The sequence below is a fragment of the Diceros bicornis genome, chromosome 7, assembly GCF_020826845.1.
Source record: "Diceros bicornis minor isolate mBicDic1 chromosome 7, mDicBic1.mat.cur, whole genome shotgun sequence".
In the NCBI taxonomy this organism is placed as follows: Eukaryota; Metazoa; Chordata; class Mammalia; order Perissodactyla; family Rhinocerotidae; genus Diceros; species Diceros bicornis.
This window is the reverse complement of record NC_080746.1, coordinates 5,663,714-5,691,517: the sequence shown is the minus strand read 5'-3', so window position 1 is coordinate 5,691,517 and position 27,804 is coordinate 5,663,714. Positions and strand designations below refer to the sequence as shown.

General features: G+C 52.1%; 1 protein-coding gene across 2 annotated transcripts; it reads left to right on the top strand.

The window, feature by feature from the left end:
- Positions 1 to 333: 333 nt before the first annotated feature.
- Positions 334 to 23,553, top strand: ADAMTS15 (ADAM metallopeptidase with thrombospondin type 1 motif 15). Of its 2 annotated transcripts, none has more exons than XM_058544795.1 (8): positions 334 to 1,612; positions 12,095 to 12,227; positions 12,707 to 12,874; positions 13,105 to 13,388; positions 18,621 to 18,798; positions 20,002 to 20,183; positions 20,289 to 20,464; positions 22,252 to 23,553. In XM_058544795.1, exons 1-8 carry the CDS (start codon positions 656 to 658, stop codon positions 23,024 to 23,026), a joined length of 2,853 nt encoding a protein of 950 aa, XP_058400778.1. In that variant the 5' UTR covers positions 334 to 655; the 3' UTR covers positions 23,027 to 23,553. The 2 variants fall into 2 exon arrangements, with proteins under 2 accessions (XP_058400778.1, XP_058400779.1); XM_058544796.1 differs by having other exon boundaries at positions 22,287 to 22,883.
- Positions 23,554 to 27,804: the final 4,251 nt, after the last annotated feature.

Below are 27,804 nucleotides of genomic sequence, written 5' to 3'. Positions count from 1 at the left end.
AGATAAAAACTAAGACGGGGGAGCGGACTGATGTCTGTCGGAACTGACGTAACTGAAGTGTTGGGCACTGGGGCATAACCTGAGGGCAAAACGCGAACCGAGACTCCAGCGCTGTTTTCTCTAGCCAGCCCACGCCTCCAGCCTCAGCTCAACGCCACTCCCTCCCCGCCAAGTGGCTCTCCGCTCTGGAGGCGGGACCGAGTTCTTCGGTGGCCCCTGGAGGCTCGGGGCTGCAAGCTTTGGGAGGCTGGGAGGGAGAGAGGGAGGGGCGCCGACTGGGCAGTCCAAAGAGGAGGGGTCCTTTAATAGGCTCGCCCAGCGCCTGGTTTGCGGCTCTGCGAGTGGCTGCGGTTAGAAGCGGCCCGGCACCTCCCTCTAGTTCTCGGCTGCAAATTTTCGTCCTTGCACTTGACAGCGATTGTACTTAAGCTCCCAGGGCGCGCTTTGCTTGGAAAGGCACAGGTAGGAGGCACGGGCTGCCCGGTGCACGCTCATTGCTCTGGGAGGAGTCTCCCTCCCTTTGCTTTCCTTTCTGGGAGCTGCGGGCTGCCCCGGAGCGTTGGTGGCTCCGGTGTCCGCGCTGCAGAGACTGTGCCGGCGGCCGGGGAGCCGGGCCGAGCCCTTCCGAGAGCGCGGCTGTGCGCTGCCCGGCGCCATGCTTCTGCTGGGCATCTTAACTCTGGCTCTCGCCGGGGGACCCGCTGGCGGCTCAGAGCCAGAGCGGGAGGTGGTGGTCCCCATTCGACTGGACCCGGACATCAACGGCCGCCACTACTACTGGAGGGGTCCCGAGGACTCCGGGGATCAGGGACTCATTTTTCAGATCACAGCATTTCAGGAGGACTTTTACCTACACCTGACGCCGGATGCTCAGTTCCTGGCGCCCGCCTTCGCCACTGAGCATCCGGGCGTCCCCATCCAGGGCCTCACCGGGAGCTCTCCAGACTTGCGACGTTGCTTCTACTCTGGGGATGTGAACGCTGAGCGGAACTCTTTCGCTGCTGTGAGCCTGTGCGGGGGGCTACGCGGAGCCTTCGGCTACCGAGGCGCCGAGTATGTCATTAGCCCGCTGCCCAACGCCAGCGCGCCGGCGGCGCAGCGCAACAGCCAGGGCGCACACCTCCTTCAGCGCCGGGGCGCCCCCGGCGGGCCTCTCGGAGATCCCACATCTCGCTGCGCGGTGGCCTCAGGCTGGAACCCCGCCATTCTGCGGGCCTTGGACCCTTACAAGCCGCGGCGGACCGGCGTAGGGGAGAGTCGCAGCCGGCGCAGGTCCGGGCGCGCCAAGCGCTTCGTGTCTATCCCGCGGTTCGTGGAGACGCTGGTGGTGGCGGACGAGTCAATGGTCAAGTTCCACGGCGCGGACTTGGAGCATTATCTGCTGACGCTGCTGGCCACGGCAGCGCGACTCTACCGCCATCCCAGCATCCTCAACCCCATCAGCATCGTCGTGGTCAAGGTGCTGCTTCTGGGAGACCGCGACACTGGGCCCAAGGTAACAGGAAACGCGGCCTTAACTCTGCGCAACTTCTGCGCCTGGCAGAAGAAGCTGAACAAAGTGAGTGACAAGCACCCTGAGTATTGGGACACCGCCATCCTCTTCACCAGGCAGGTGAGTTGATCTGTCACCTCTTCGGACCCAGGCAGCCCCATTTTCTTAAAGTCACCACTTTTAGCTCTCCAAATGCCTTTTGTGCAGCGCAGTGCCCCCAGGTTAAATTTCGTTGATCTCTTCTGACTCCCACTTTGGCTCTTCCAGGGAAAGCCGGTTCCTGGGCCCAGGGGAGCTCGGGCTCACGTGCTTCCGAATGCACGTGGGTGGGCGGAGGAGCGCCTGCTCCTTCGGAAGGTGTTGGCCTGGCGTGGCCAATCAGCGCCTCCTAGATCAGGCGCCAAGGGGCCGGAACCCAGGAAGTTGCCGCCCCGCAGCCGCAGTTCGTCGCTAAGGCAGATAGGAGGCGCTCTGAGGATGGAGTTGGAGAAGGCGTGAACGGTCCGCCTCTATTCTATGGGCGCGTCTGAGTCCTTTCAGACACCTCCTCCAGGGCCTCCTTCGTCTGCTTGTAGAACTGGAATGTCTACCACGCGTCCCAGTTTGGCGCCTGGCTATGTTTCTCGTGGGTAACATGTTCAGTTATCCTCTCTCTGTCCTGGGCCTGGAAGACCCGGATTGGGATGAAGGGAATCATTTGGGATATTTTGTGGGTTGCAGTGAAAGGACTGACTCAAGGCCTGGGAGCATTCCCTCCTCCATTGCTGCATCTCCTATACCCTTCTGTGCTGGGCCTGTCTTCTATTTGAGGGGCTTCCATTTCATGCAGAGCAGGCAATCTAGTTAGGGCACCTGTTTGAATCTTGGAGTTGAGTTGGGAAAATCTCTTGCAATTTTCCCAAATCCTTGTTGGCCGAGGGTAACCTGTTTGCCCTGATGTATGCTGTGGAGCAGAGCAGGCAAGGTTGCTCATGACCCCGACTCACTGACACTTCATATGCACTAGACTGCAGGGCTCCAGCTTCTGCTCCTGGCAGTGTGGAAGTGGTGTGAGCTTAGTAAAGAGCATCTGGAGACCCTAGCTGCAGGGTTGAAAGATGCTGAATACTGGGATTAGAAAGACAGTCATCAAAAAAGCAGATCAGAAAAGCAGCCCTGCCTTTTGCTATGGATCTATGAAAATTTAGATTTATAAGTGTTGGAGTGATTGGGTACTGGGAAGGTTTTGGATTCTTGAAATTTCTTGGATACAGGAGACTGGGAGGAAAAGGGGCACCCAAGTGACCTGCTTCCTCTGATTTGGGACTGTGACTTGAGTCTGTGCCATGCTCTTGTTTAGTTATTATCATAACCATAGCATTCTGGGGGTGGCACTGAGTCCTTGGTGACTTGTAGGGCTCTAACTCTCCACTGTTTTCAAGTGGCCACTCAAAGCTAGCCTGGTGCACACAGGGCTGGAGCTGGAGTCTTCCATACTAACCCATTTGGCACAGCTAGTCTCTTCCTGGAGTTGAACTTCCTCCTTCCCCAGCCTTCTCCTCCCACCACCTGGTTTCTCTAGGGAGGTCTTTGGCCTGAGTCTGTTTCTTTGTGCTCATTCTTCCAACTGAGGTCTGTAGAGCTGCCACTGCGCAGCCCCTGCAAGCACTGCTTGAGTCATGGGGAAACTGCAAAGGAGGTGGCTTCGACCTCTGCACACAGACCAACTCTGCAGTCAGATTGCTGGGGAAAGAAAGCAAAGGCCAGAACAGGATATCTTAATGGGCAAAGCAGCTGTCGCCCCATCTGCTACCTGGGATGCCTCTGTGGAGGTCACTCACTGGCTCTGAAGTAACAGACCTTAGGCCCTGCTGCCTACTGGCTAGGGTGACTTTTGGAAGCAGCTCTAGGAAGAGGACTCCTGCTGGGAATATGGGCCATGCCATCAGAAGGACCCTCCTTTTGAAGAAGAAGCAATCAAACAGCGTGACAGCTTCTGTTTGTCCGTGGTGTGTGCCAGACCCCCAGGTGGCTATGTTGACCATGCATAATGGGTACAAGATGTATGACCACTTGGGTCAGAAGCAGTGATGTGCAAGCTGTGACTTTCAGAAGCTGTGTTTCTTTTAGGCGTCTAGAGGGCAAAGCCAGAAAGTGGGGAGGCTGTGTTGGCAGGTCCGTCGCCCAGGTATGTGCTTTATGCTTTAGAGTAAACATCTCTCCCTCACCTCCTTGCAAGCACAGACTTCAGGGCCCGCTGCATTCTCAGAGTCTTAGGAACTGCTCATTCCTGAGCTCCCCCGGGGAAGGTACAGTATGTGATGAGAACACGAGCGTACAGCTGCTCTTTCTAGACTAAGACAGATGTGGTCTCCGGGAACCTGGGGAAGGAGTTTCCTGCTATACTGCAACACAAGAGAGATTTTTGTTTACTTTGTAAGGGTCAGTAGTAATCCTTTAAATCAGATGTATGAGCTACTCTGCTTAATCCCCGTTTATTATAATATTGGTGTAATCAGTGCTTTTTCAAAGTAAAATTTGAAAAAAAACACATATACACACATAATTTGGATAAGAAGTTTTTAGAAATGTGCTTATTTTGTAAAAGGCCTTTTGTCTATAGTGAGTCTTGAGCTGACGGACACCTTTAGAGTCACCTGTTTCTTGGTTCCCCCAGAGAAATCTGAAAAATGGCTAGGGACTGTTTGACTGATGATACTCTAGTTGTGATGTTCGCAGGGAGGAAAGAGGAAGGAGTCAGGCTTGGTCAGAGTGTGTTTCCTCCTGCACTCCTTCCTGAGGAACAGGTGAGAGCTGCTCCCATAGATTCCAGGTGCCAGGTACCCAGAGGGGAGCAGTCGGAGCCGCAGGGCTGGCGGGCCCGGAGCCTCCCTTCGGGCCACGGTCAGAGTTGCTGTGCCTGAAGACAAGTCTGGGCCAGGCTGTGGGGAGACGCCGCTGTGCTCTTGGCAAGCAGAGGGAGGGGTGTGGGGTGTTGAAATCAAAACACTGGGAAGACAAGACCAGGGAGGATCCTTTACTGTGTGCAAAGGAGAAAAAATTGATCATACAGCAAGTATTTTGACAGTTTGAGGAGTTGACTTAAAGATTTACGCATCTGAAGCTGCACAGCCGCCTGCCTCTAGCTTCATAACAGCAGGGTGAGGTCAGCACAGGGTCGGAACCGGGATCTGTGGAGAATTAGAGCCAGTCTCTCTGGGTGGACATTTACTTCTGTGAGGAGGAACGTTTCTCTGGCTTCTTGTTGCACTGGGCAGCAGGAGCCAGAGACTTAATGCTGAGACTCGGCAGGACCGCCCTTCCCTGAGTCTTCTCTCTCCTGAGGTCCAATGCCTCTGCTGTTCGGGTAACTTTGTGGTAGATTGGCTCTCATTCATTAATACATACATCCTTTTAGTACTTACTGAGCGTCTGTTATTCTAGCTACTGTCCTGGGCTGTGGAGATACAGACGTTAATGAGAGGTGGCCTTGGCCTACAGGAATTCACCACGTCAGGGGGCCCGACAGGAAAACAACTCATTACAATATGGGGTGTTAAGCATGTGGGGGAGGCGTGGACCCTCCTGTGTTGAGGGGTCATGCTCCTTAACACTGGAGCCGGGGAGGTCCTCAGAGGGCCGAGGGCCAAGGGACAGGTGGCAAGAAAGGCACTGGGGTTGGGAGCTGGTGGTGATGGGAAAGGAAGCTCATTTCCTACGTTGTAGGAGGCCCTCTCCTCCTCTCGAACATCTGTTTTGCTGTTGATGACCTTTCCTCCTTGGGACTGACTTTGTTTTTTAGGATTTGTCGTTTGTGGTTTTCTGCCTGCTTATTCCTTCCTTTCCTTTCCTTTTTCTGTTGCGCTTAGTTCCACTCTCGGCCAGACCCTCGTCCCTGCCTCCTCTCTCGGTTTTCTTCCAGGCTCTCTTCTTCCTCTTTTGGGATTGTCGCGGCAGGCTCTCTGTTATCCTTCTCTTCTCTTTATTTTCTTCGTTCATACTCGTACCTCTCTGCCTTTCACAATTCCAAGCTTGGCATCTATCTTCTCATCTCGGCCTTGAGCAGTGCTGTGTCTTGTGGGCCGTGTATGTACAGTATTCTATACTATGCAGCAGGGAACAGCATCTGGAACTCCATTTGAAACAGAGGCCAGTTCTTTCTATAATAAACTACTTGTGATATGGCAGTGAAATTTAGTGTTCAGATAAAAAAAGTTAATAATAAAATGATAATATGTAGTTTACACATATCTCCCAGTACAATAAAAAGAATTATAATTTTGTCAGGATCTTTTTTGAAGTCAGGCCTTGGAAGATATTAGCAGAGAGGGGCACCTGGGGCTTTGGTATTTAATGGTTTGTAAATCTTTATTACTGAATGAAAACTCAACTGCTCCTTCTGGAAGGGAGCAGGGCAAGGGGGGAAAAGAGAGGAGGGAGGAATAGGATTGCTCCCTGGCTTGTAGGGTGATTACTTTTCTCCTTCCTTCTCTTAGTTACACCAAATGAGTCAGCTGATATTAGCGGTGGTGGATGGGGTAGGAAGTTTGGAGGGAGGAATGTGCACTGGAATCTTTTCTTTCTTTTTTTAAACACTGGTTTAGTCAGGAAGGTAAATGAGGTTTTCTCCCTCCTTCAGTCTTGCTCTCTGTCCTTTGAACATCTCTGTAGTTGTTCGGGTCACCTTGCATTGGTCACGACGCACGTAGAAAAGAACAGAGGCTCGGAGGTGGGCAGAGCTGGGTTTGAATCCTGGTACTTGCACTTTTAGCGACGGCCATTGAATGAATCAGCTGTTTGAATTTCACTTTCCTCTTCTTAGAATGAGGACAAAGGGGCCAGCTCTGTGGTGTAGGTTAAGTGCGTGCGCTCTGCTGCTGGTGGCCCAGGTTCGGATCCTGGGCGCGCACTGATGCACTGCTTGCCAGGCCATGCGGTGGCGGCATCCCATATAAAGTGGAGGAAGATGGGCGTGGATGTTAGCCCAGGGCCAGTCTTCCTCAACAAAAAGAGAAGGATGAGCATGGATGTTAGCTCAGGGCTGATCTTCCTCACAAAAAAAAGAAAAAAGAATGAGGACAAGGATGATGACGATGGTACCTCACTTACCGGGCTGTTGTGAGGATACATGACCGAGTGTTCCAGAACAGGCCCCCAAGTAATGGCAGCTGCTATCATCACTGCCTTGGTAGTGGCTCAGTCTCTGTTGTTGTTATTGAATGATTACCTGCAGGTCCCTGCAGGATTTCCCTTTGAGATGGCCCTGACTTAAAGCATTCTGTCCTGTTGCCCTTGCGAGTATACCTCCCCCTTGTATGGTTTGTATGGAAACTATGGCTCCAGCGTTTGCCAGTCCCACTGGGCTGTGAACTGCTTTAAGGCAGGACCCCTCTACGTCTCTGTCGCCCGTCCGATGGGCCCTGCACGCTGTCGCTGTTCGGGGACGTGTTCGTGGAAGGAAGGTGCGGCCGTAGGTGAGACGACTGCAGGTGGCTCGGGGTGCTCAGGTAGCTCACTTCCTTCCTGGGGATCTTTAATCCACTGTTTTTGGCTCTCAGGCTGCAGGGATGGGAGGCGGAGTCGTAGGTTCTTCTGGCATTTCGTCTTGGCTCTTTGCCATCAGGTTTTGCCCTGGAGAAAGGAGGGGCCCCAGTGAGGAGCCAGCAGATGGGCGCACAGCAAGGACGGGGTCAGTGTGTCGATGCAGGTGTGGGGCAAGGGGCCAGGAGCTTGCTCAACCCGGGAGGCAGCAGATGCTGCTCCAAGAGCACTCTCGGCCCTTAATCCTGCCCTTCCCTTTCCCTGAGCCTCTCCCCAGGCCTCACCCCACTCAGAGAACAGCCTGTACTCTGGGGGCAGGAGGTGCGGGGTGGACAATCTTGCCTTCTTGAGGTTCCCAGCCCCTTCATTCTTGGGGTGTGCGTGCACGGGAAGCAGTACGGAGTCACGGCAAGAGCTCAGCTCTGAGGCTGCACTGCCTGGATTTCAGCCCTCTCTCTGCCCCGTCTCCTTGCCTAAGCTGGGCTCGTTGTTTGACCCTGGGCTAGTTACTTACATTCTCTGGGTCTCATCAGTAAAATGGGGCCTAATAATGGCGTCTCCCTCCCTCATAAAGCTGTGGTGAGGAGTCGTTGAGCCAGTACAAGTGAAGCTCTTAGAACAGTGTCTGCTCCATAGTAAGCAGCTCGAGAAGCGTTAGCTACTATTCTTATATTTGGGATGTGCCCTCTCTTGAACCGATGATTTCTAGAGAAAGCTTGCTCTTTCCGTAAGCTTTGAGTGCCTCCCTGAGGTAAGTCTCGTTGTTCTGGTTCCCTCAGTCTCTCGCTACAATACCGTTTTGTACCTCCTGAGGTATTTATATTCCAGGAACCCTGGATCTGCTGATAGAAGTGATGAGGTTGGGTTCTCTTCCTCTTCCCCAGGCGTCCTCAGTGACATTGCCCGGCGCTGAATTGCTAGATCCATTTTTTTTTCTTCTAGCAAAGCCAGGCCATCTCATCCTTGGGGATTACAAACGGAAGTGGATTTTGGGTTGGACGAGGAAATACAATGGTGCTTGACAGAAATTCAGATGGGAAACAAGTTAAAGGGCAGGATTAATACTAGTGCAGGGGGATTTTCACCAGCAATTACAATGTCCTGACTAGTGCGGCACGATTCAGACCAAAGACCACTGTTGGCTTTGCTTTCAAGTGTCACAGATTCAGGACTGAGTTCTTTACTTCATAGCTGCACGGCCTTGGGTGAGTCATCTTATTTCCCTGAGCCTCAGTTTCCTCGTCCGCAGAGTGAGAGGATGGCTCTGGAGTTCTGTGAGTGTAGTACTTGGATGCTGTGATGTGGTCGTAAGATGAGCACCGGCTCACAGGCCTGGGAGTGCAATGTGAGCAGGAGGCCGGCTACGTGAGAACGCATGTATCTTCTGCCACATTAAAAAAACATTGAATGTGCTTGACTTTTGTGGGTCCCCCATCTCTGTACTGCTGGGAAATATTAAGCATCTCAGTGCATGTCAGGGGAGGTGAGAGGAGGTGGGAGGAGGTCTGCAGGGAAGATGGCTGGTGGGAGTTGTGGTGGGGAGCAGCCTCGGTGAGCACGGAGGGGCCACTGCAAGGTGTTAGCCTTATTGATTTATTTGTTTTCAAACTGTGGCTCCAGTCCTAAATTATTTTATAAAAAGAGGGACGGTTAGAAAAGAGTAACCCAGGAGGATTAGGTTCTTGGCCAAGATGATTCTTGGGTCGTCTGGAAAGACAGCTGCAGCTACAAGGAGAAATGGCACATTACCAGAAATAGTGAGGCAGGTAGGGGCTGGTCTGGGAAGTACCTCCACCCTCCAGGTGGAAGGAAGCAGAAGAGTTTCTCTTTCTGGAGACAAGTGCCTGAGCTGATGAGGTTAAAGCAATCTGAGTGCATCTGAGTTCATTGCAGAGGGTGGGGACATTCAGTGCCACAAAGGAGGCACAACGGGCCCTGCACACCTGCCTGTAGGCGATCAAAGCACAAGGCCCTGCAGTTCTTCACTGGAGCCCCTGCCTGGGCAGGAGGGCCGGGCCGAGCCTCTGACCCCGCAGCTGCGTCTTCCCACAGTGAAGACGCCGGCTACTGGCTACTGCGGGCCCGGCGCTCTCGGCTACCTCCGCCCTCTGGAAACGTGCGGCTCTTTCCTCGTGCCTCTTGTTTGATCCAGGGAAACTGAGATTTCTTTCTTTTTTTTGTGTTTTGCTGAGGAAGAGTTGCTCTGAGCTAACATCTGCTGCCAATCTTCCTCTTTTTGTATGTGGGTCGCTGCCACAGCATGGCCACTGACAGACGAGTGGTGCAGGCCCGTGCCAGGGAGCTGAACCTTGGTGAAAGGAACAGGTTGCTCCTGGCCAGGAAGGGTGTGGAGCCGCACGTCTTTGCTCCAGACAGAATCCACCCCCCTCACCGAGGAAGGAGGCTTTTGGCTTTAAGGACCTCCCTGTTGCGGAGGTGGGCTGCTGGGCAGTGGCCGCCTAGACCCCGTCTGAGCTCTCAGTCTGCTCTTGCCATTTCTGATGAGCTGGGGTGGGAGATAGGACTCTGAATGTCCATATGGGTGACCTCACTTTTCTGTGAGTTAATTTGTCAAGTACACAACCTGGGTCAGTAGACAAGATCCCTTAGAGTTCTTTCCATTCTAAAAGTATATCATTCTGAGTGTTCCTTTTATAACTGAGGGCCAGAAGGGGCTGAACCCCCTGGCATTGGGGAAGGAGCAGAGCTTAGGGTCCTGGTACAGTCTGGGTTCTAGTTGAGAATTGGCCCTGCCCCAGAGGAGGAAACTGAGGCCTGGAGTAGAGAAGTGACTGCCCGCAGTCACACACCTACTTAGTGATGGGGCCAGGTCCAGAATCTAGGCTTCTTGGTTCTTATTGCTGTGCCCTCTGTCTTACACAAGGCCAGTGGTGAGTGTTCATGGGGGCCCCGGGGCAATGTATGTGCTTGTCCTAGGCTGTGACCGTCAGGCTAGAGGCTCCACCTTAGTGGGGATCCTATACTCTAGCATCCAGGGGCACCGAGGCCCCATCGCCCACCCCCCACCTTCACTGTGCCCCTGCATGAGCCTCCATTCCTTCCGTCCTCACCCTGGCCCCCTGCTTCCTGCATGCACAGGCTGATCCATGTGACTTGGTTCTGTCCCTCGGCAGGCATATTCCCTACACTGCTTGGCAGGTGAACATCTGCTCCCCAGTTTTCACAGCAGTTGTCTTCTAGGTTCCAGAATTCTGGGGAGGAGAACTTTCAGGAGAATGAGCCTTTGGAAGAGGGAAGGGCACTTGGAAGGGAATTTGAGGTTCATCCCGTGGGGTTCCCAGAAGTGGAAGAAGTGCCACGTGCAAGCACAGGATGGCAGATCAAGGCGAGGCGTGTGTTTCACCCTCGTTGACTCCGTGTCCTCTGGGGTCAGTCTGATCACCCTCTCGAGGGTTCTCTGGCCAGAATAACTGTTAACTCATTAGGAGGTGTGACTGTCACCTGACCGTGGGAAGCCAAGTTTGACTGCTCAGGTGGTAAACTGCTGAGTGCTTTGGATTAAATTTTGCTGATTTTCTGCACTATGACCACTTTTCCTCCTGTGCCCCCTGGCCCCACTAACTCTGCTGCCCACCTTTCCCCTGTCAGCATATGCCCGCACACACATGCATGCACACGCACACAGCCCTAAAGAGAAACAATTGAGAACAGCTCTGTGTGTGTTGATGTGAACACCTTGGCCCCCATGGGAGAACACACACAGCCATTTCTCCTGACTGTTAACTCAGGTGTTGCTGGGCAGTCAGCTGGCATGTGGTGGAAGGAGCCAATCATATGACCCCGAGTGCACATTTCTGCTCTGAGACTTGAGCCTCTCTGAGCTGCGGCTTCCTTGTCTGTGGAAGGTGATAATAATAGTCATTATTCCAGGTGGATGTTGGGAGGATTAAATAGGGTTGTGCACATAAAGTGCACACGTGGTATCAGCATTTAGTCATCACTGCCATGATTAGCTGTGAACAGGAGTCTCCGTTTCCACCTTTGACAAATAGGTGTAATAATATATCTGCCTCCTCAGACTGTTGTGGGGAATAAATTAGGCCATACGTGTAACTGTTTCTTGTAAACTATAAAATGCCCCGTGCATTAAAGGCAAGGATGTAATGAAGAGAACACCACATCTTTGATTCAACAGTGTCTTCTCAAGAGGAGCAGAATGTGTACAAGTGTCTTATCCTCTTTCCAGCTCCTGGCCCCATAAGGATCTAGGCGCATTGCTGACCTATAACGCTTAAACAGGTCTTCGAGATATCCACCCCAGAAGCCCCGTTTTGCCCTTCCCTGTCTCCTGGAGGAGCTTCCTGTCAGGGATGCTGCTGGAAGCCCTAGCTTCTGCTACAAGTTAAGTGTCAGTACAAAAAGAGGGACCTTCCTGCTTAGGTCACAATCTATTGAATTTATCTTTTCTTCCTGGCAGCCATTGAGCCCGTGGTGCTCTGGAGCTTCTGTAGCCAGCTGACTGTGTCTGGATAGGGACTTGTGGCCACTCAATCTGCCTCCTCCCAACCCAAGGAAGCCAAATCTCTGGCATGGGCAGGTCCCTGACCAGTGACCCTTTGGCTGAGAATCTGAGCTTAATTCATGGTTGTCCAAAGGCAGTCACTCATCAAGGACCGAGGCTGCTCAGAGCTGACTCTGGTTGGGGAATGTGCTTGCCTTCCACCCCCACCTGCCTCAGCCATGACCAGAGCCTCACCCAGCTGTGGGAGTCCCCATTTTCTGGTCTGGAAGTCTGTCTCTATATAAAGCAATGGCCCTTGTAGTTTAATTTTGTACCTCCTAATTTCCTCCCACAGGATCTCCTTGGATAGGATTTGGGTAGAATCTTCTCAGTGAGCCACAGACCTTTCTTCCTGAGGCCTCCCTCAGCCTGGGTTGATTCCGTGAACAGCCCCACACCCCCCTGGGAAGAAAGGCCTGGCTGGAAAGGTGCTGGTCCTGGTTAGGCTTGGAGTGGGGATGAGCTGGAATGTCCCATAGGATGCCCTTTCTTCCCTGCAGGTCCCTTTAGTTACTGTCTCTAACTTCTGGCTGGCTTCTGCTTCTCCCCTGCCCTGGCAGGACCTGTGTGGGGCCACTACCTGTGACACGCTGGGCATGGCTGATGTGGGCACCATGTGCGACCCCAAAAGAAGTTGTTCTGTGATCGAGGATGATGGTCTTCCATCAGCCTTCACCACTGCCCACGAGCTGGGTAAGGCTGGAGGGGGCCGTTGGATGGAGGGAGGAGAGCTCCCCTTTGGGGTCTTTCTGGGTGGACATTTGTCTTTGCTCCCTCATGTCCTGAAGCCTTAGGTATTCTTTCTTAGGGTCAGAGTCTGCCTTAGCAATGACTTTGTTTTATTTTTTCCAATTGCTCCAGCCCAGGTGGCCAGGGATGTTGTCTGAGTATGGCAGCAGTCAGAGTGTCTCATCAGCTAGGCACTAAGGGAGAATCTGTTAAATACACTGCTCTCCCCACTGAGTCCGCAGCCTGCTGGACGGGACAGAGAACACAGGAAAGTGATCTTGAGGATGTTTGCAAAAGAATCTTTTGCTCAGTAGAAATGACCAGCCTGAAAACATTGACACAGGCTCTCTAGCTTCCCCAGCTGACCCTGCCCCTCGCCTCCCTTTGTAAACTGCGTAGCCCACATCCTTCTGCCCTCTGAGTCCTCTTGCCTCACCCCACAGGCCATGTGTTCAACATGCCCCATGACAATGTGAAAGTGTGTGAGGAGGTGTTTGGGAAACTCCGAGCCAACCACATGATGTCCCCAACGCTCATCCAGATTGACCGTGCCAACCCCTGGTCAGCCTGCAGCGCTGCCATCATCACTGACTTCCTGGACAGCGGGCATGGTAAGCCAGGGCGACAGAGGAGGGGCTTCAGTGCTGTCACTGCAGACGGTGCTCGCCACCTCTCTGGACCTGTCCTCTGTTACCTAAGGTGTGCGTGACCCCAAGAGTTGGGCCCTGAAGTGGGTCATTCCCTTGCCCCTTGCTTCATTCTCTCCCTACCATTTAGATACTGGGCTAGCTCAGCCTCGCCTTCCCCAGCTCATCCCTAACGAATGCCCTTGGCTCTGCAGGTGACTGCCTCCTGGACCAACCCAGCAAGCCCATCTCCCTGCCCGAGGACCTGCCGGGCGCCAGCTACACCCTGAGCCAGCAGTGTGAGCTGGCCTTTGGTGTCGGCTCTAAGCCCTGTCCCTACATGCAGTACTGCACCAAGCTGTGGTGCACGGGCAAGGCGAAAGGCCAGATGGTGTGCCAGACCCGCCACTTCCCCTGGGCAGACGGCACCAGCTGTGGTGAGGGCAAGTTCTGCCTCAAGGGGAGCTGTGTGGAGAGACACAACCTCCACAAGTACAGGGTGAGTGGGCAGGAGCTGCGCCATGGGGACTGCTGGGTGGAGGGCAGCCGACTCCCGGGGCCTCCACTGGGCACCTGCCCCGCCACAGATTTACTGGGTGACCTTAACTCTATCGCGTTGCTGTGCTGTGCCTTGGTTTCCCTGTCTGTGGTCCTATCCCCTTCTTGACTCTAAGACTGGAGAGAAAAGATGTGGTAGGTCGGAGAACTTGATGAGGGCCTAGGCACATGAGAGGAGCCCTTCAGCCGGAGTGAGGGGGCCCAGCCCTGAGCTGTGCGCCTTGTCCCACCCGGGGAGGAGCTCCGGACCCGAAGCCCAGCACTTGATATTCGGAGTTGCTCACTCGTTGGCTCCTTGCTGTCTTCCCGCATCAGCTCTTTCTGAGTGTGTTCCATTCCCACGGAACTGTGGGCCAGAGAAGAACAAGGCTCAGAACTGAAAGGAAGCAACCCCATGGGCCAGCTTTAGGAATTTGCTACCGCCTGAACCAAGTTCGGATTCTGTTGTGATTGTTGTTTTTTGAAGCTGAAACATAATTGAACAAAAGTTATTTTTTCCCTGATAAATAGGAAGAGCAGTCAAACCAGAACAAATTCAGAATGCCAGATAGTCTCTGAATATAATAAAAACTTTATATTCTTCAGGTCTTGGGTTGGGGTAGTAAAGAGATTTGTACTTTTCCAGACAGGAATAAGAAGACTGTCCTCATTCCTCATCCTCGTGATGATCATCCCTTCCCCACCCCTGCCCTAGGTGCAGGAGGGCGTGGCTTGGGGTCTGTCTGTGTATACAGAGGCAATAGAATGAAAAAGCATTCACTAAGCACTTTATCAATTGCCCTGAGATGGGTGTGGTACAGACTTATGTAAAATCCTTTTCTGTGTTTTGGGAATATATATTTAATTAAACCGTCAACCATTTATTAGGCAACAACCCACTGTGTCCAGGGAACTGTGTAAGATACTGTGGTGTCAGAAAAATAAATAGAACACAGGCAGTGTCTCAGAGGGCACACCGGCTAGCGGGGAAGCTAGAAATGGAACTATAATGACAGTTAGAGGAGTGTGAAAAAACTTAATGAGGAGGTCAGATTTGAAGAGAGCCTTGAGGGATGAGTAGGGTCTCAATTGCAGAGATGGAGCAAAGTCAGGGAGGTGGGGCAAGCTGGATGGTTGGGTGGGTGAGGGCTCTATCGGAAACGTCTTTGGGAAGGAGATTTGAGTTAGATTGCACCCGCTTTGACCACCAGGTTGATGCGTTTAGACTAGAACGTCTTGAGGACAGGTTCATCACCAAGATCAAGCAGGCTGTGACTGGATAGCTCATTCTCTTGGGAAGATAAGTCTGGAGGATAAAGAGATTGGTCAAGAGGATATTAAATATAGGAAATGTGATCTGAGAAGCACAATCTTCCCACATGCTTTCTGGAATTCTCGGTCCATCAGCAGTAAAATCCACTATATTCTCAACCTCTTTTCTGAATAGTCCCTTCACTACCCTGTTTTAACTGAAACCAAGTCCTTCACAGAGGACACTGCCTTATGGAGACAAGGTCAAAGCCCAAAGCTTACCTTACTAATCATTGCAGCCCCGCAGTGATCTCACTTTCAAGAATACCACTCTGACCACCAAGACCGTATTTTCCCAGCTCACTCCCTCTAGTTTTTGGACTCCAACAAATCTTCAGTCCCATTTGGACCTACAGTCCATTGATCCAACCATCTTTCCATCATCCTTCACTCTTCTTATGCCCTCACCAGTCTCTTTATTGAGCTGTGATTCCGTGGTCCATTGTTAGAAGCATTCCTTCACAAACGCTCTTGACTCCCGTACCCCATCCCCCTTCATCCTACTCTCTTGGATAAGCCACCACCCTGTGGAATCCAACTCTCTTACCTACTCAGTTGTGCCAGTATAGGTGAATATGGCTGGACAAAGACATGCAATAGTGCTCATGGGTCTCAGTTTAAATTCAAACTTAGGTGGGCCCATAATGCTGCCCAGGAGTTGTTTATTTTCCTAGTTCACTCACTTTCCCAACCTCCTGAACTATTATCTCACACCTTCACCTCTCTCCTCCCATTACCAACTCTTTCTTCCTTATTTTCACTTTTGACAATGACCTTGCTTCCTATTTCACTAAGAAAAAAAAACCAATAAAGTAATCAGAAGAGAACTTCCTCCAACTCCCACCACTGCATCCACTGTCTGAGCTGCTTCTGTGCCCATATACTCTACCTTTCCTCCTTTACAGTGGATGAGCCGTCCGTGCTCTTTGCTGGGGCCAGGCTTTGTGCTTTGCAATAGAATACTGTCCCCTCTTGTCTATTCAAGGAAAGCGCTCTATCAGTTCTCCTCTCTCTCTCCTGCAGTATCAGATTTTCCCCTCTCTTGGATAGAATCATTCCTATCATGATACAAACTTGCTATAATTTTTCCTGTCTTACACAAAACTTCTCTTGATCCTACTTCCTCTTCATATATTGCAGCCTGCCTCTCTGACTCCCTTACAGCAAAGTTCCTTGAAGGAGTTGGATCAACTTGCTCTCTCCAGTTCCTGTCTTGCCATTTTTCTCTGGAGCCCATTCCAATCAGGCTTTCACTCCCACTGTTCCTTTAAAATAACTCTTATTAAGGTTGCCAAATGGCCTCTACATTGCTAAGGTCGATGACTGGTTATCATTCCTCATATTGCCTGACCTGTTAGCAGCATTTGACATGTCGATCACTCTCTCCCCTGGGGAACACAGTCTTCACCGTCTCTTGGTTTCCCTCCTTCCTGACTGGCTGCCCCTTCTCAGTCTCCTTTGCTGGTTCTTCCTCACTGTTGTTTTCCCAATGTTGGCCTGCTCCAGGGCTCAGTTCTTAGCCCTCCTCACTATCCACACTAACTTCTTAGGTGATTCGTCTGGACTGATGGCTTTAAATACCATTTGTATTTATATGCTGAAGTCTCCCGAATTTAGAGATCTAGCCCAGACCTCTCTCCTGAACTACAGGCCTGAGTGTCTCACTGAATCTTGGCATCTCCATTTGGATAACTGATAAGCGTCTTAAACATAACATCTGTAAAACCGAGCTCCCGATCATCTCCCCTAAACATGCTTTGGCTGCTCCATCTTCCAGTTGCTCATGCCAACGCCCTTTTCCTCTCACATGCTTCACATCCAATACCTCAGAAGTTCCTGTTGACTCTGTCTTCAAAATAGATCCAGTATCTAACCGTTTCTCACCACCTTGTATGCTGTCACCCTGGTGCAAGCCACCATCACCTTTCCTTTGGATCATTGCAATTGCTCCCCTCTGATCATACTGCTTACAGATTATGCCCACCCTAGAGGGGTCCTTTAAAATGTAAGTCAGCTCGTGCCACTTCTAAGCTCAGAACCATTCAGGGGCCTTACTCCTCGCTCAGAATGAGGGAGTCCATCTCTGCCTTTGTCTCCTGCTTCTCTTGCTCTCGTGATGCTGGAGTACTCTAGGCACATCCCTCCTCAGGGTCTGTTTCCCTAATAACTGCACAGCTCACTCCTGTACTTCCTTCGGGCCTCTGCACAGATGTCACCTCAGTAGTGAGGCCTCCGTGACTCCCTGTAATTCAGAGCAGCTCACCAGACTGAGGCCCTCCCATCTCCCTCTCCCCCAGCTGCTTTGAACCCCACCCAACACTGTATGCACAGGCTTATTTTCATTGTCTATCTTCCCTGCTAGGATGCAGTCGCTGTGAGGGCAGGGATTCACTGCACATAGCGCCAAGCATGTGGTAGGAACTCAACAAAATTTGGCGAATGAGTGCATGAATGGCATGTGGCAGGAGCACGATGAGTGTTTCCTGTAGGAATGGGTAGGAAGAAGTGATGCCAGGTGAAAAAACATGGCATCGTCTCAGAAGCCACAGGAACAATGTTAAGTACTGAAGAAGAACTGGAGATGACAAGGCCTAGGCCCAGACTCTTTAGATGGCCATTGCTGACCTCTGAGAGAGCAGCTCCCATGGTGCGTTGGGGATGAAACCCATATTGCAAGGCACTGAGGAGGGAGGAGCTGGAAAGCTGGAATGTAGAGGACTCTGAGGAAGTGAAAGGCCAGGATGAGGTGGGGTGGCTGGAGGAGGGAGCAGGGTTAAGGGAAAGTGTTTATGACAGGATGAAAGAGACATGTTGACACAATGAAACAAGAACTGTCAGACAGAAGGACAGCTAGAGTAAGTATGCTGAATGTATACGTGAGTTAAAGTACTCATGTGACGCGCATCCAGTGCCTGATGAGCTCCATGTGGGCTCGTCGCTTTGGATGATCTGTGACAGCGTATTAATCCCAGGCTTGTCCGACTGGGCTGCTTCCTCTGTTGCCCAACTGATGTGTGTTCAGGGGATGAAAACTTACTTTACTGTCATCCTAAGAAAAACATGAGGAAGACTAAATTTTCTCTCTCCTCTCCACCCTCCTAAAAAACAAAACAATACTGCATAATTCACCCCAAAGCCAAATACAGTTTTAAGATTGCATAATAGTCTCTTATCTCCACCTCCTGTTAGCACAAACATTAGAACTGCTTAGTGAAACTTTCTCAAATTCAGCCCCTGATTGAGGTTAAGATCAATCCAGTTTGGTGAAAAGTCTGAATTACAGAACATTTACAAATAAAAATATTCAGATATCTATGGTGACAAGGTTTACTGGCAAGGCTCGGGGCTGGCCATGCCTTAGATTTAGAGACTTTTGTAAATACCCAACAGTAGATAAGTAGAAACTTTGAACTCCTGCGCGGTGGCAAGCACGGTGCTAGAAATTTTCATACACTTTGCATCATCTAAACCTTCCATCTGACCTCCCACCTGAGTATTGCTGGTCCTGTTTTTGCAGATGAAGCACCTGAAACTTCAGGAGGTTTCACTCCTTGCTCAAGACCCCCCGTGTGGTGAGGGCAGAGATGACTGTAGACCTTGGCTGCGTGATGCCACAGCCCAAAGAGACCTGTCTTCTGAGTGCCCTCATTTATTCGTTTATAACTAGGAGCAGTTGGCATTTGCTAATTAATAGGTTGAAGTATTGTGTGGGCCCTGTGTACGCTGATCATTTGCTTGTCATTTCCCCCCTTGTGATACAAAGTGTATTTCATTCCAGTGGGACGGGATCACGGAGGCTGTACCGGTGTAGCTTTCCTGTAGGCTCGGGGCGTGGGTGTGGCACCCCGACCCCTGCAGGACTATAACAGACTCTTCCCCACAGGTGGACGGCTCCTGGGCCAAATGGGAGCCCTACGGCCCCTGCTCACGCACCTGTGGCGGGGGCGTGCAGCTGGCTCGGAGGCAGTGCAGCAACCCCACCCCTGCCAATGGGGGCAAGTACTGCGAGGGAGTGAGGGTGAAATACCGATCTTGCAACCTGGAGCCCTGCCCCAGCTCAGGTGAGGAGGGGAGGGCAGCTGCGGCCTGGGCCCTGGGAGGCGAGGCTGGAGGTCACGCCCCTGCTCCGGGTAATTCATGGTCACAAAGTTACTGCAAATGTAATGTACAGCATAGGGAATATGGTCACTAATATTGTAGCAACTTTGCGTGGTGACAGATGGTAACTAGATTTATCATGGTGATCGTTTCTTAATGTATATAAATATCAAATCACTATGATGTACACCCAAAACTAATACGATACTGTACGTCAGTTATACTTCAATAAAAAAAAAGGTTCTATCCCTAAGACAAAGTCTGGAAGTGAGGAGGTACAGATTCCTCTTGGGATCGTTTCTCTGTCCACTCCCTTTTGGCGAGGGTTGTTTCTTCCGACTGCTTAGACTGGGAGGCTAAATGGCTGGAGGGAACGAGGCGCCAGAGGTCCCCTTAGTTACATGCTCCCAAAACCATCTTCATAAGCAGGAATTCTTTATGAACTTGGGTGGGAAGAAAATTACATCTCTATTTTTACTAAACTTTTTAATCTAAAATTTAGTATTTCCTTCAATTAGAAATTCAGTATTTTTTACTAACTTTTTTGTCTAAAACTTAGTATTTCTTTTAAATAGGCAACAAACTACAGTCCTAGTGGTAGGACCTGTCACTTTGTCACCAAGAGATCATGGGTATTTTCATGCGATGTCTCAGTTGTGCAGATTTCTCAAAATGCTGTTTGTGCTCATCATTACTTCAGCAGGACAGTGGTTAATAGACTCGTTGTTGATCCTGTTATCTAAGGAGTTAACAAGGAAGCACATATATCACAAATGTGTTTCAAAATAGATTGATAGCTGTATATCAAAATAGTTGGTATTGTTTGTCATCTATGTAATTTATTATATGCTTTTAACAACATTCTGAAAATAGTTTCAAAAGACTGCTGAAGGGATCTATAGCACAAAACTATTTAGGATACCTGTTGTGGAGGGCATTTAAGGCCAGATTCCTGGGGAAGGTGGCACATTGCCTGGGGGTGCATTGTCATCTGTACCCTGCATCCTTTGGTCCCGTGGGGTGGCTTCAGTGATGACGATTGCTTGGCTGAAGGTGAGGAGCTATAGAGTCACAGGAGGCTGAGTGCCCCGGGAAGGATCTCTCCTTTGCCTCTCCCCCCCGTGCCGCACCCTTTAGCCTCTTGCATGTGCTTCTTCCCTCCCCAGCTTCTGGCAAGAGCTTCCGGGAGGAGCAGTGTGAGGCTTTCAACGGCTACAACCATAGCACCAACCGGCTCACCCTCGCCGTGGCATGGGTCCCCAAGTACTCAGGCGTGTCTCCCCGGGACAAGTGCAAGCTCATCTGCCGAGCCAACGGCACCGGCTACTTCTACGTGTTGGCACCCAAGGTGAGTGAGCCTCGGGCAGGAGACCAGAGCGGGGATGAGGTCTCCTGGGGAGCATCCAGCTGAGCCGCCCTCTCTCCTTTTCTCCCCCTCCTGGGGGCGCTGCAGGTGGTGGATGGTACACCGTGTACTCCTGACTCCACCTCGGTCTGTGTCCAAGGCAAGTGCATCAAGGCTGGCTGCGACGGGAACCTGGGATCCAAGAAGAAGTTCGACAAATGTGGGGTGTGTGGGGGAGACAATAAGAGCTGTAAGAAGGTGACAGGACTCTTCACCAAGCCCATGTGAGTTCTGGGCCCTGGAGGGTGCAGCCAGGTTCAGGGTGGGGAGGGGTGAGTGGAATTGCCTCCAGCCATTGGAAGCTTGGGTTAGAAGCTTCTTGGGGTAACTGTCAGATCCTGGCCAGGAACCTTGCTGTGGAGCCCACTCATACTCTTCCATGAGTATGATATTCATTCATTCATTCATCTAACAAAGATGAATGCTCGAGGAGGACACTGCCGGGAGTTGTTAGGGTCTGTCTCGAGTTCTAGGGTAAGACTGAACCGTGTTCAAATCTCAGTTTTCCACTTTCTGGATGACCTTGGGCAACTGGCACAATCTCTAGATTTCCTCACTTGTAGGGTGGGTATGACACTGATATATTTCATGTTGTGCTATTGTGAGGATTAAGGGAGTTAATTCAAGTAAAATGCTTAGCATAGGACGCGGTACATATAAATGCTCCCTGAATGTTCATGATGGTGATAACAAAACAAAACATACCTGGAGACAAATGTGACAGCTTCCCATCTCGCTGAGCCTGAGGCCCTGGCCTTGGCCGGGATTGAGGCGAGAATGGCAGTAAACTGCAGAGAGAGGGCAGAGTGAGTGGCCGGCAACACTGAGGGATTCCGCCTTCTTGGGAGATGTGTGCTGGGATCAGCTGAACAAATGTCTCTAGGCCTCTTCTATTCCCAGTTTCAGAGCCCGGGGTTTCCTAGCTTTCCGAGGTCCAGCACTTTCCCTTGGGAAGTCCTGACCCATGTTATGGAAGAAGCTAGGAAAGGCAGAGCTTCTCAGTTGAGGGAGGTGTTATTTGCTCTGAAAACTTGGGGTCCAGGTGCTGATGATGGAAAAAGCCTGGATGGCTGTCCAGGAGCCTCAGCTGTCCCCACTGGACACAGTGCTCTCAGCTGGGCCCCTAGGTGGACAAATTCTCTGGTAGCGCAGGCACTGCAGGCAGATGGTGTTCTGGGCTGTCCTTCACAGGCTAAGTGGGGAATTAAAGGTAAACACCCGCAGGCTTGCCTCAGTGGTTCAATTGCCGGTGTCCCTTATTGGACCACTGGAGCTGGAAGGAGCCTTAGAAATCATCTAGTTTGACCCACTCATTGTACCAGACGAGGATGCTGGAACCCAGACAGACTGACTTGCTTAGAGCCACCAGGGAGCTGGTGACCCAGCCAAGGCTTGATCTGGGGCCCTGGCTCCAGGGCCGGTGTGTCTCACCATATCCAGCCCCAGCCTTGGCCTCAGGGACTGTAGACTAATATCCTCCTCCGCCTCCTCCTCCCCCTCATGGCTAATATCTATTGAGGGCGTCCTGTGTGCCAGGCACCATGCTACATGTGTCCTGTGCTTGAGCTTATTTAATCCTGATTGCAGTTCAGTGAGGTCTGTGTGATCATGCTCTCCAGTATATAGGTGAGGAAACCGAGAAGCTAAGGAACTTCTCCAAGGCCGACAGCTACGCGGTGGGCAGGGATTGCTCTGACTCCAAAACTTGTGCTTTTACTCTCACGCTAGAATTCACCAAAATATAAATTTACTGCAGAAAAGAGATCCCAAGGCGATCCAGCCAGCGTATTTAGTTTTGGGTGACTGACGACATCTCACGCACCCCCCCTCGGTGGGTGCCTCCTTGTCCCCCTGAGCGGTGGGTGAGGCAGCCTGGGTAGTCTTTGTCCTCTGCCATCTTCGTGACCTGCTGCAGGGTCTGGGAAAGGGGAATCAGTTATGGCTTTAGAGGGGCCCGGGGTCCTTGTGTCCAGGCATCTCTCTAATGCACACTCCCCCTCTCTGGCCCCAGGCACGGCTACAATTTTGTGGTGGCCATCCCTGCAGGTGCCTCAAGCATCGACATCCGCCAGCGTGGCTACAAGGGGCTGATTGGAGACGACAACTACCTGGCCCTGAAGAACAGCCAAGGCAAGTACCTGCTCAACGGGCACTTCGTGGTGTCGGCCGTGGAGCGGGACCTGGTGGTGAAGGGCAGCCTGCTGCGCTACAGTGGCACAGGGACTGCGGTGGAGAGCCTGCAGGCCTCCCGGCCCATCCTGGAGCCCCTGACCGTGGAGGTCCTCTCTGTGGGGAAGATGACACCGCCCCGGGTCCGCTACTCCTTCTATCTGCCCAAAGAGCCTCGGGAGGACAAGTCCTCTCACCCCAAGGACCCGCGGGGACCCTCTGTGCTCCACAACAGCGTCCTCAGCCTCTCCAATCGAGTGGAGCAGCCGGACGACAGGCCCCCTGCGCGCTGGGTGGCAGGCAGCTGGGGTCCTTGCTCTGCAAGCTGTGGCGGTGGCCTGCAGAAGCGGGCAGTGGACTGTCGTGGCTCCCTGGGGCCGCGCACAGCATCTGCCTGTGACGCAGCCCATCGGCCGGTGGAGATGCGAGCCTGTGGGGAGCCCTGCCCGACCTGGGAGCTTGGTGCCTGGTCACCCTGCTCCAAGAGCTGCGGCCGGGGATTTAAGAGGCGTCCACTCAAGTGTTTAGGCCACGGAGGGCGGCTGCTGGCCCGGGACCAGTGTGACCTGCGTCGGAAGCCCCAGGAACTGGACTTTTGCATCTTGAGGCCATGCTGAAATAGGACTGTCTCTTTCTCCTCCTCACTTTCCACCCCATTGGTGCTGCCAGTGATCTGGCCAGCTGGAGCCGTGGGCAGAGGGCAGTGGCCAGAGGCCTCCGCCACGATGTCACCCACATCCAGGGACTAGGACCATGGGCAGGGGTGAGAGATTCCCTCCTTCTCCCTGGCCTGGGCGGGGAGGTTAGGTAACTAACGCACAGTCTACCTCAAGCCCGGCTCCTCCAGGGCCCAGTCTCGGGGAGAGGCTGAGAGGTGCGGGTGCTGGGCGGAAGGTGCTGGGCCCAGTTGCCGAGGGACCTGGAGGATGGGCACCTCCCAGGCAGAACTTCAAGGCCCTTGGCCCCATCGGGGGGTCACAGGCTGCTGGAGCCCGTGGCCTGGAGCTTGGCACCCTCAGGTGGCCCTGGGGCCTCTGAGCGTCTCTGAACCAGGCAGGATGTTATGGTGCTTTCAGCCCTCTTTCCTTTCCTGACTGACGTGGACTGACCGATGAAAACTGGCTGGGGGTGGGCAAAAGCTGAGGGGAGGGTGGGATCAGGTTTAATTGGAGCCTGGGCCACTTCGTTTGGGAGGAGGTGTGTGTAGGGGGAGTCCTGAGGTTTCTCATCTTCCTTCTACACCTGGCCCTCCCTTAAAGAGCCATACCTTCTCCCCATGTCATCCAGGATGTCACACTAGTGGGAGGGCTTCCACGCAGGTGTCCTCTGAGGCTTTGCAGATAGAAATGGGAAGTCAGTAGGGAGACTATTGTCTTCTTCCTGAGGGATCTGATGGTTAAAAAAAGATCCTGAGACTTATAAGGGGTGATGGATTGTGTGGCTGAAGCAGGGAGTTTGAGGAGTGGTCTAGAGGGTTCTGCTGTCACTGGGGCTGGTCTGAGCTTTGGGGGAATGTCACCCTGGGATGGGGAGGAAGAGGCCCCAGTTCTGATGGCTTCTTCCTTCTGCAGAGAGGCAGGTATAAATAAGGCTTGTGGCTTAGGCTGTATGTCACCTCAGAGAACCTTCAAAATGGCCACAGTCCCACCAAGAAGGGCATGGGATATGCCTAGGAGGGCTAGGTGCTGAACATCCATGTGCCAGCATGTTGGTACTCATCTGGACAGCATGTGGTCTGACCTTGGGCATGTCATGCTGCATCCCCAGGCCATAGTTTCTGCAGTTGGATAACGGGGTTCACTGTTTGCTACCTCAGGCTGTGCTTTCTGGGAACCCACCCTTGTCCCTCCCCTGGGGCAATGGTGACCTTGGTGCTTCCAGCAGACCCGGCTGTCGTCCTCTGTAGACATAGCTGTCCAGACACAAAGATGAGCATGGGTGCTTGGCTTCCTGCTCCCCATAGCCCGGGCACCCACGGGGGCTCCAAATACAAAGACAGGGTCTCTCTCTTCAGGTGCCTTGGGGACAGGTTTCAGGAGGCACCAAGATTCAATTACCTGGCCAAGGGGCCTTTGGCAGCCACCAGTAGGAACTGCTGGAGACCTCTATCTTGGAGACATGTTAGGGGAGTAGAAACCAGGCATCTCCCCCAGCTCCAGGTGGGAGGATGTTAGAGACTCTTTGGCTAAGCAGGGTATTTCTTGAGAGTGCAGCTGCCCCAATGTATACATGGGAGATTCTGCTTCTGAGTGTTGGTAATGAGTCCTGGACTTCAGTGAGGTAGACATCAGAGCAAGGGTCTTCCTGGGAAAGGGGTTCAGCCCTTTATTTAGTTTCCCCTAACAGTCAGAATCCACAAACTAGCTGGCCAGCCAGGCAGCCTCTGGGCTGGTGTTCTTATCGCATTCTAACCTGGGCCGAGCCCTTGAACAGAGCTCCCATAGTGGGGCGCAGGGCGTGCGGGTCTCTGAGGCGGTGCTGCAGTCCCTCTCAGCGAACAGAGCAAGGAGGAATCCTCCTCCCTGCATGAGTGAGCACTGGGAATCAGGGTCCAAAGGGACCCAGGGTGCCAGGGCAGACGTGGACCCGGCTAGCCAATGACAAACTGCGCCCTGTGCTTGGTGCCCCCATCCTTGGCGAGGAGAGGGTGGCATGGGGGCTGTGCAGAATGGGCAGGGGATGGGGCGGGTGGGAAGGAAGCCGCCATCAGTGGGGTTGACTGGTCCCCCAGTAGAGCGGCTTTACAAGTCATTTCAAGGAGGGACAACTGATCTTGTTCCTGACACAAGCTGGGTCTCAGTGCTCTTTTCTGTTGTGATATTTTTCTTGTTTCTTTTTTTCATTTCTAAAAGAAGTTTGACCAAGACAACTTGGGAGGCTTGTCTTGTCTTTGACCATTTCACTAATCCAACCGTGTTCTCCAAGGCTGAGCAGAGACAAGCCTTAGGACACAGGTTTCTGGTGATGGAATAAAAATTTAAGGTGGTATCTCATGTCTGTGGAAGAAGAGGAACATTCTGGGGGCTCCAGCAACTTCTTCCATGGGGTATGGACCAGTAAGGATCTGGGCTCAGGAGCCCCCTGCTTCCTATGCCCATCATGTGCACTGACTGGAGGAGTCCAACCTTTTGGGCCTTGCCATGCTGGAGTAGGGGCTGGGGGTAGCTGAAGACAGGTGGACGGACTTGTGTGTTCTTAGCCTGGGAGTCGGCTCCTGAAGGCCCTAGACACTGTCACTTATAGAGTCCCCTTTTTATGTTTGGTTCTTTTGCATTCCGTGTACTGCAGAAGGATGGAAGGACCTGGGTACCGGCTGGGCTGTGTATACTGTGTATACATGGGAGCTGGCTGCTGCGGGGCCAACAGCCTGCTCCTAATAAAGTTGTAAGTATTTAAAATCCATGTCTTGCCTCTGTGACTTCACCTCTTCTACACACACATTCCCCACAGCCTTTGAATACCCACCGTGTGCCAACCCTGGTGCTAGGGGCTACATACAACAGTGACTAGAACAGGCACAGTCCCCTCCTGTGTCACTTCCAGGTTAGCTGAGGAGGCAGAGCAAATAAGTCAAGGAGCAAAGAGACAGAAAAGTGACAGATATGGTATGTGCCAAGAAGAGACGAACTGAGGCTAAGAAAGAGAACTTTCAGGGTGTGTGTGTAGGTAGAGTGACCAGGGAAATCCTGGCAGAGGAAGGGACACAGCCCTGTTGCAGGGGGGCGGGAGCCTTTCATCAGAGGAGCATCAGCCTGGGGCTTGGCATCCAGGAGGAGCCGGGCTGCAGGAGGGCCTGAGAGAAGGCCTCTGCGGCTGGACGGTGGAGAGGGGTGAGGCACAAGGAGAGGCCAGAGGGTCCATCCTGCAGGGTCTCCCAGGCACCTGCCTTAGGAGGAAACCCCAAGTTTCCAGAAGGAAAGTTCCATTCTGTTTGGAGCATGTTTCCCTCTTCCTAGTTCTGTTTTGGTCTGACAATGTTAGCAAATATACAGGCAGAGGAGGGGCGTGATGCGTTTCAAAGAGCATCCAGCTAGGAGTCCAGAAATTTGCATTGATCTCAGATCTGAGATCCTCTCTTGGAATCCCATTTCCTATCTGCGAAGTGAGAAATGTAGCTTTCATATTTAATGTCCCTTTAGGGTGCTTCCAGCTTTAACGGTCTGGGTTTCTAGGCACAGTTAAGGTTTCAACTTTGGTAGATGATTATTTGGTTTCAGTCTGGGGTTCAGAGATGAATGGGCTTCTCCTCATGCCTTTCCTGCAGGGCAAGGCCACGGGGTGAATGACCTCTTCAGGTGCCACTCCTAGACCGAGAGGGGTCCAGGGGGAGGGGTCCAGAGCGGGGGCTAGCACAAAGCTTCAGCACTTGATTGAAGATTCTCTTGGGAGGAGGATCTAGCCAGAAGAGCCTGCTTGACACTATGAGCTAGTTGGAGGCCTGGAAAGGATCTGGAGGAGTTCAGGGTGATGTCTAATCTAGAAGTCAGCAACTGTAAGATCATTGTAAAATTACTCAAAACGTCACATTCCTGGGGTTGTTATTTTTGTTATCCCTTCTGTTTTACATTGTAGCAATTGCCAGTAAAACCTTTCTAAGGAAAAGTTCCCATGGGTTGGTTTAGGGGTAAAGGGAAACTTTCTCTGCTTATAACACTTTTGACACCGAATGTGTGGCTTTTTTCCCCCCACCAACCAATTTTCCAACTCTCTGGACACCAACTGGGTGTCCTATAATTTAATTCATTTCTGACATGAAGTAGCTGGAATTAGCATCAAACTACACAGGTTTAAGGGCTCAGTCCTATAAGACTGCCCTCACTTCCAACACCAGTCACAAGTAATGGGTCCCCAAGGTACTTACACTTCTGACTGACTTAGATACAAAGTTGAAGGTTCCCACAATCCCCCTTCAGGTTTGATAATTTGTTGGAATGGCTCACAAAACTCAAGGAAACCTTTACTTATGTTTACTCGTTTATCATAAAGGATATGGTAAAGGATACAGAGGAACAGCCAGATGAAGAGGTATATGGGGTGAGGTCTGGAATGGTCCTGAGCACAAGAGCTTCTGTGCCCGTGGAGTTGGAGTGTACCACCCTCCCCGCACGTAGATGTGTTCACCAACCCGAACCGTGTAGTTTAGGGATTTTTATGGAGGCTTCCTCACGTAGGCATGATCAATTATTAACTCAACCTCCAGCCCTTCGTCCCTCCCTGGAGGATGGTAGATGGGGCTGAAAATTCCAAGCTTCTAATCATGGCTTGGTCTTTCTGGTGACCAGCCCCCATCCAGGAGCCATCCAGGAGCCCACCCAGAGTCACCTCATCAGAACAAGACACTCCTATCACCCAGGAAATGCCAAGAGTTTTAGGAGCTCTGTGTCAGGAACCAGGA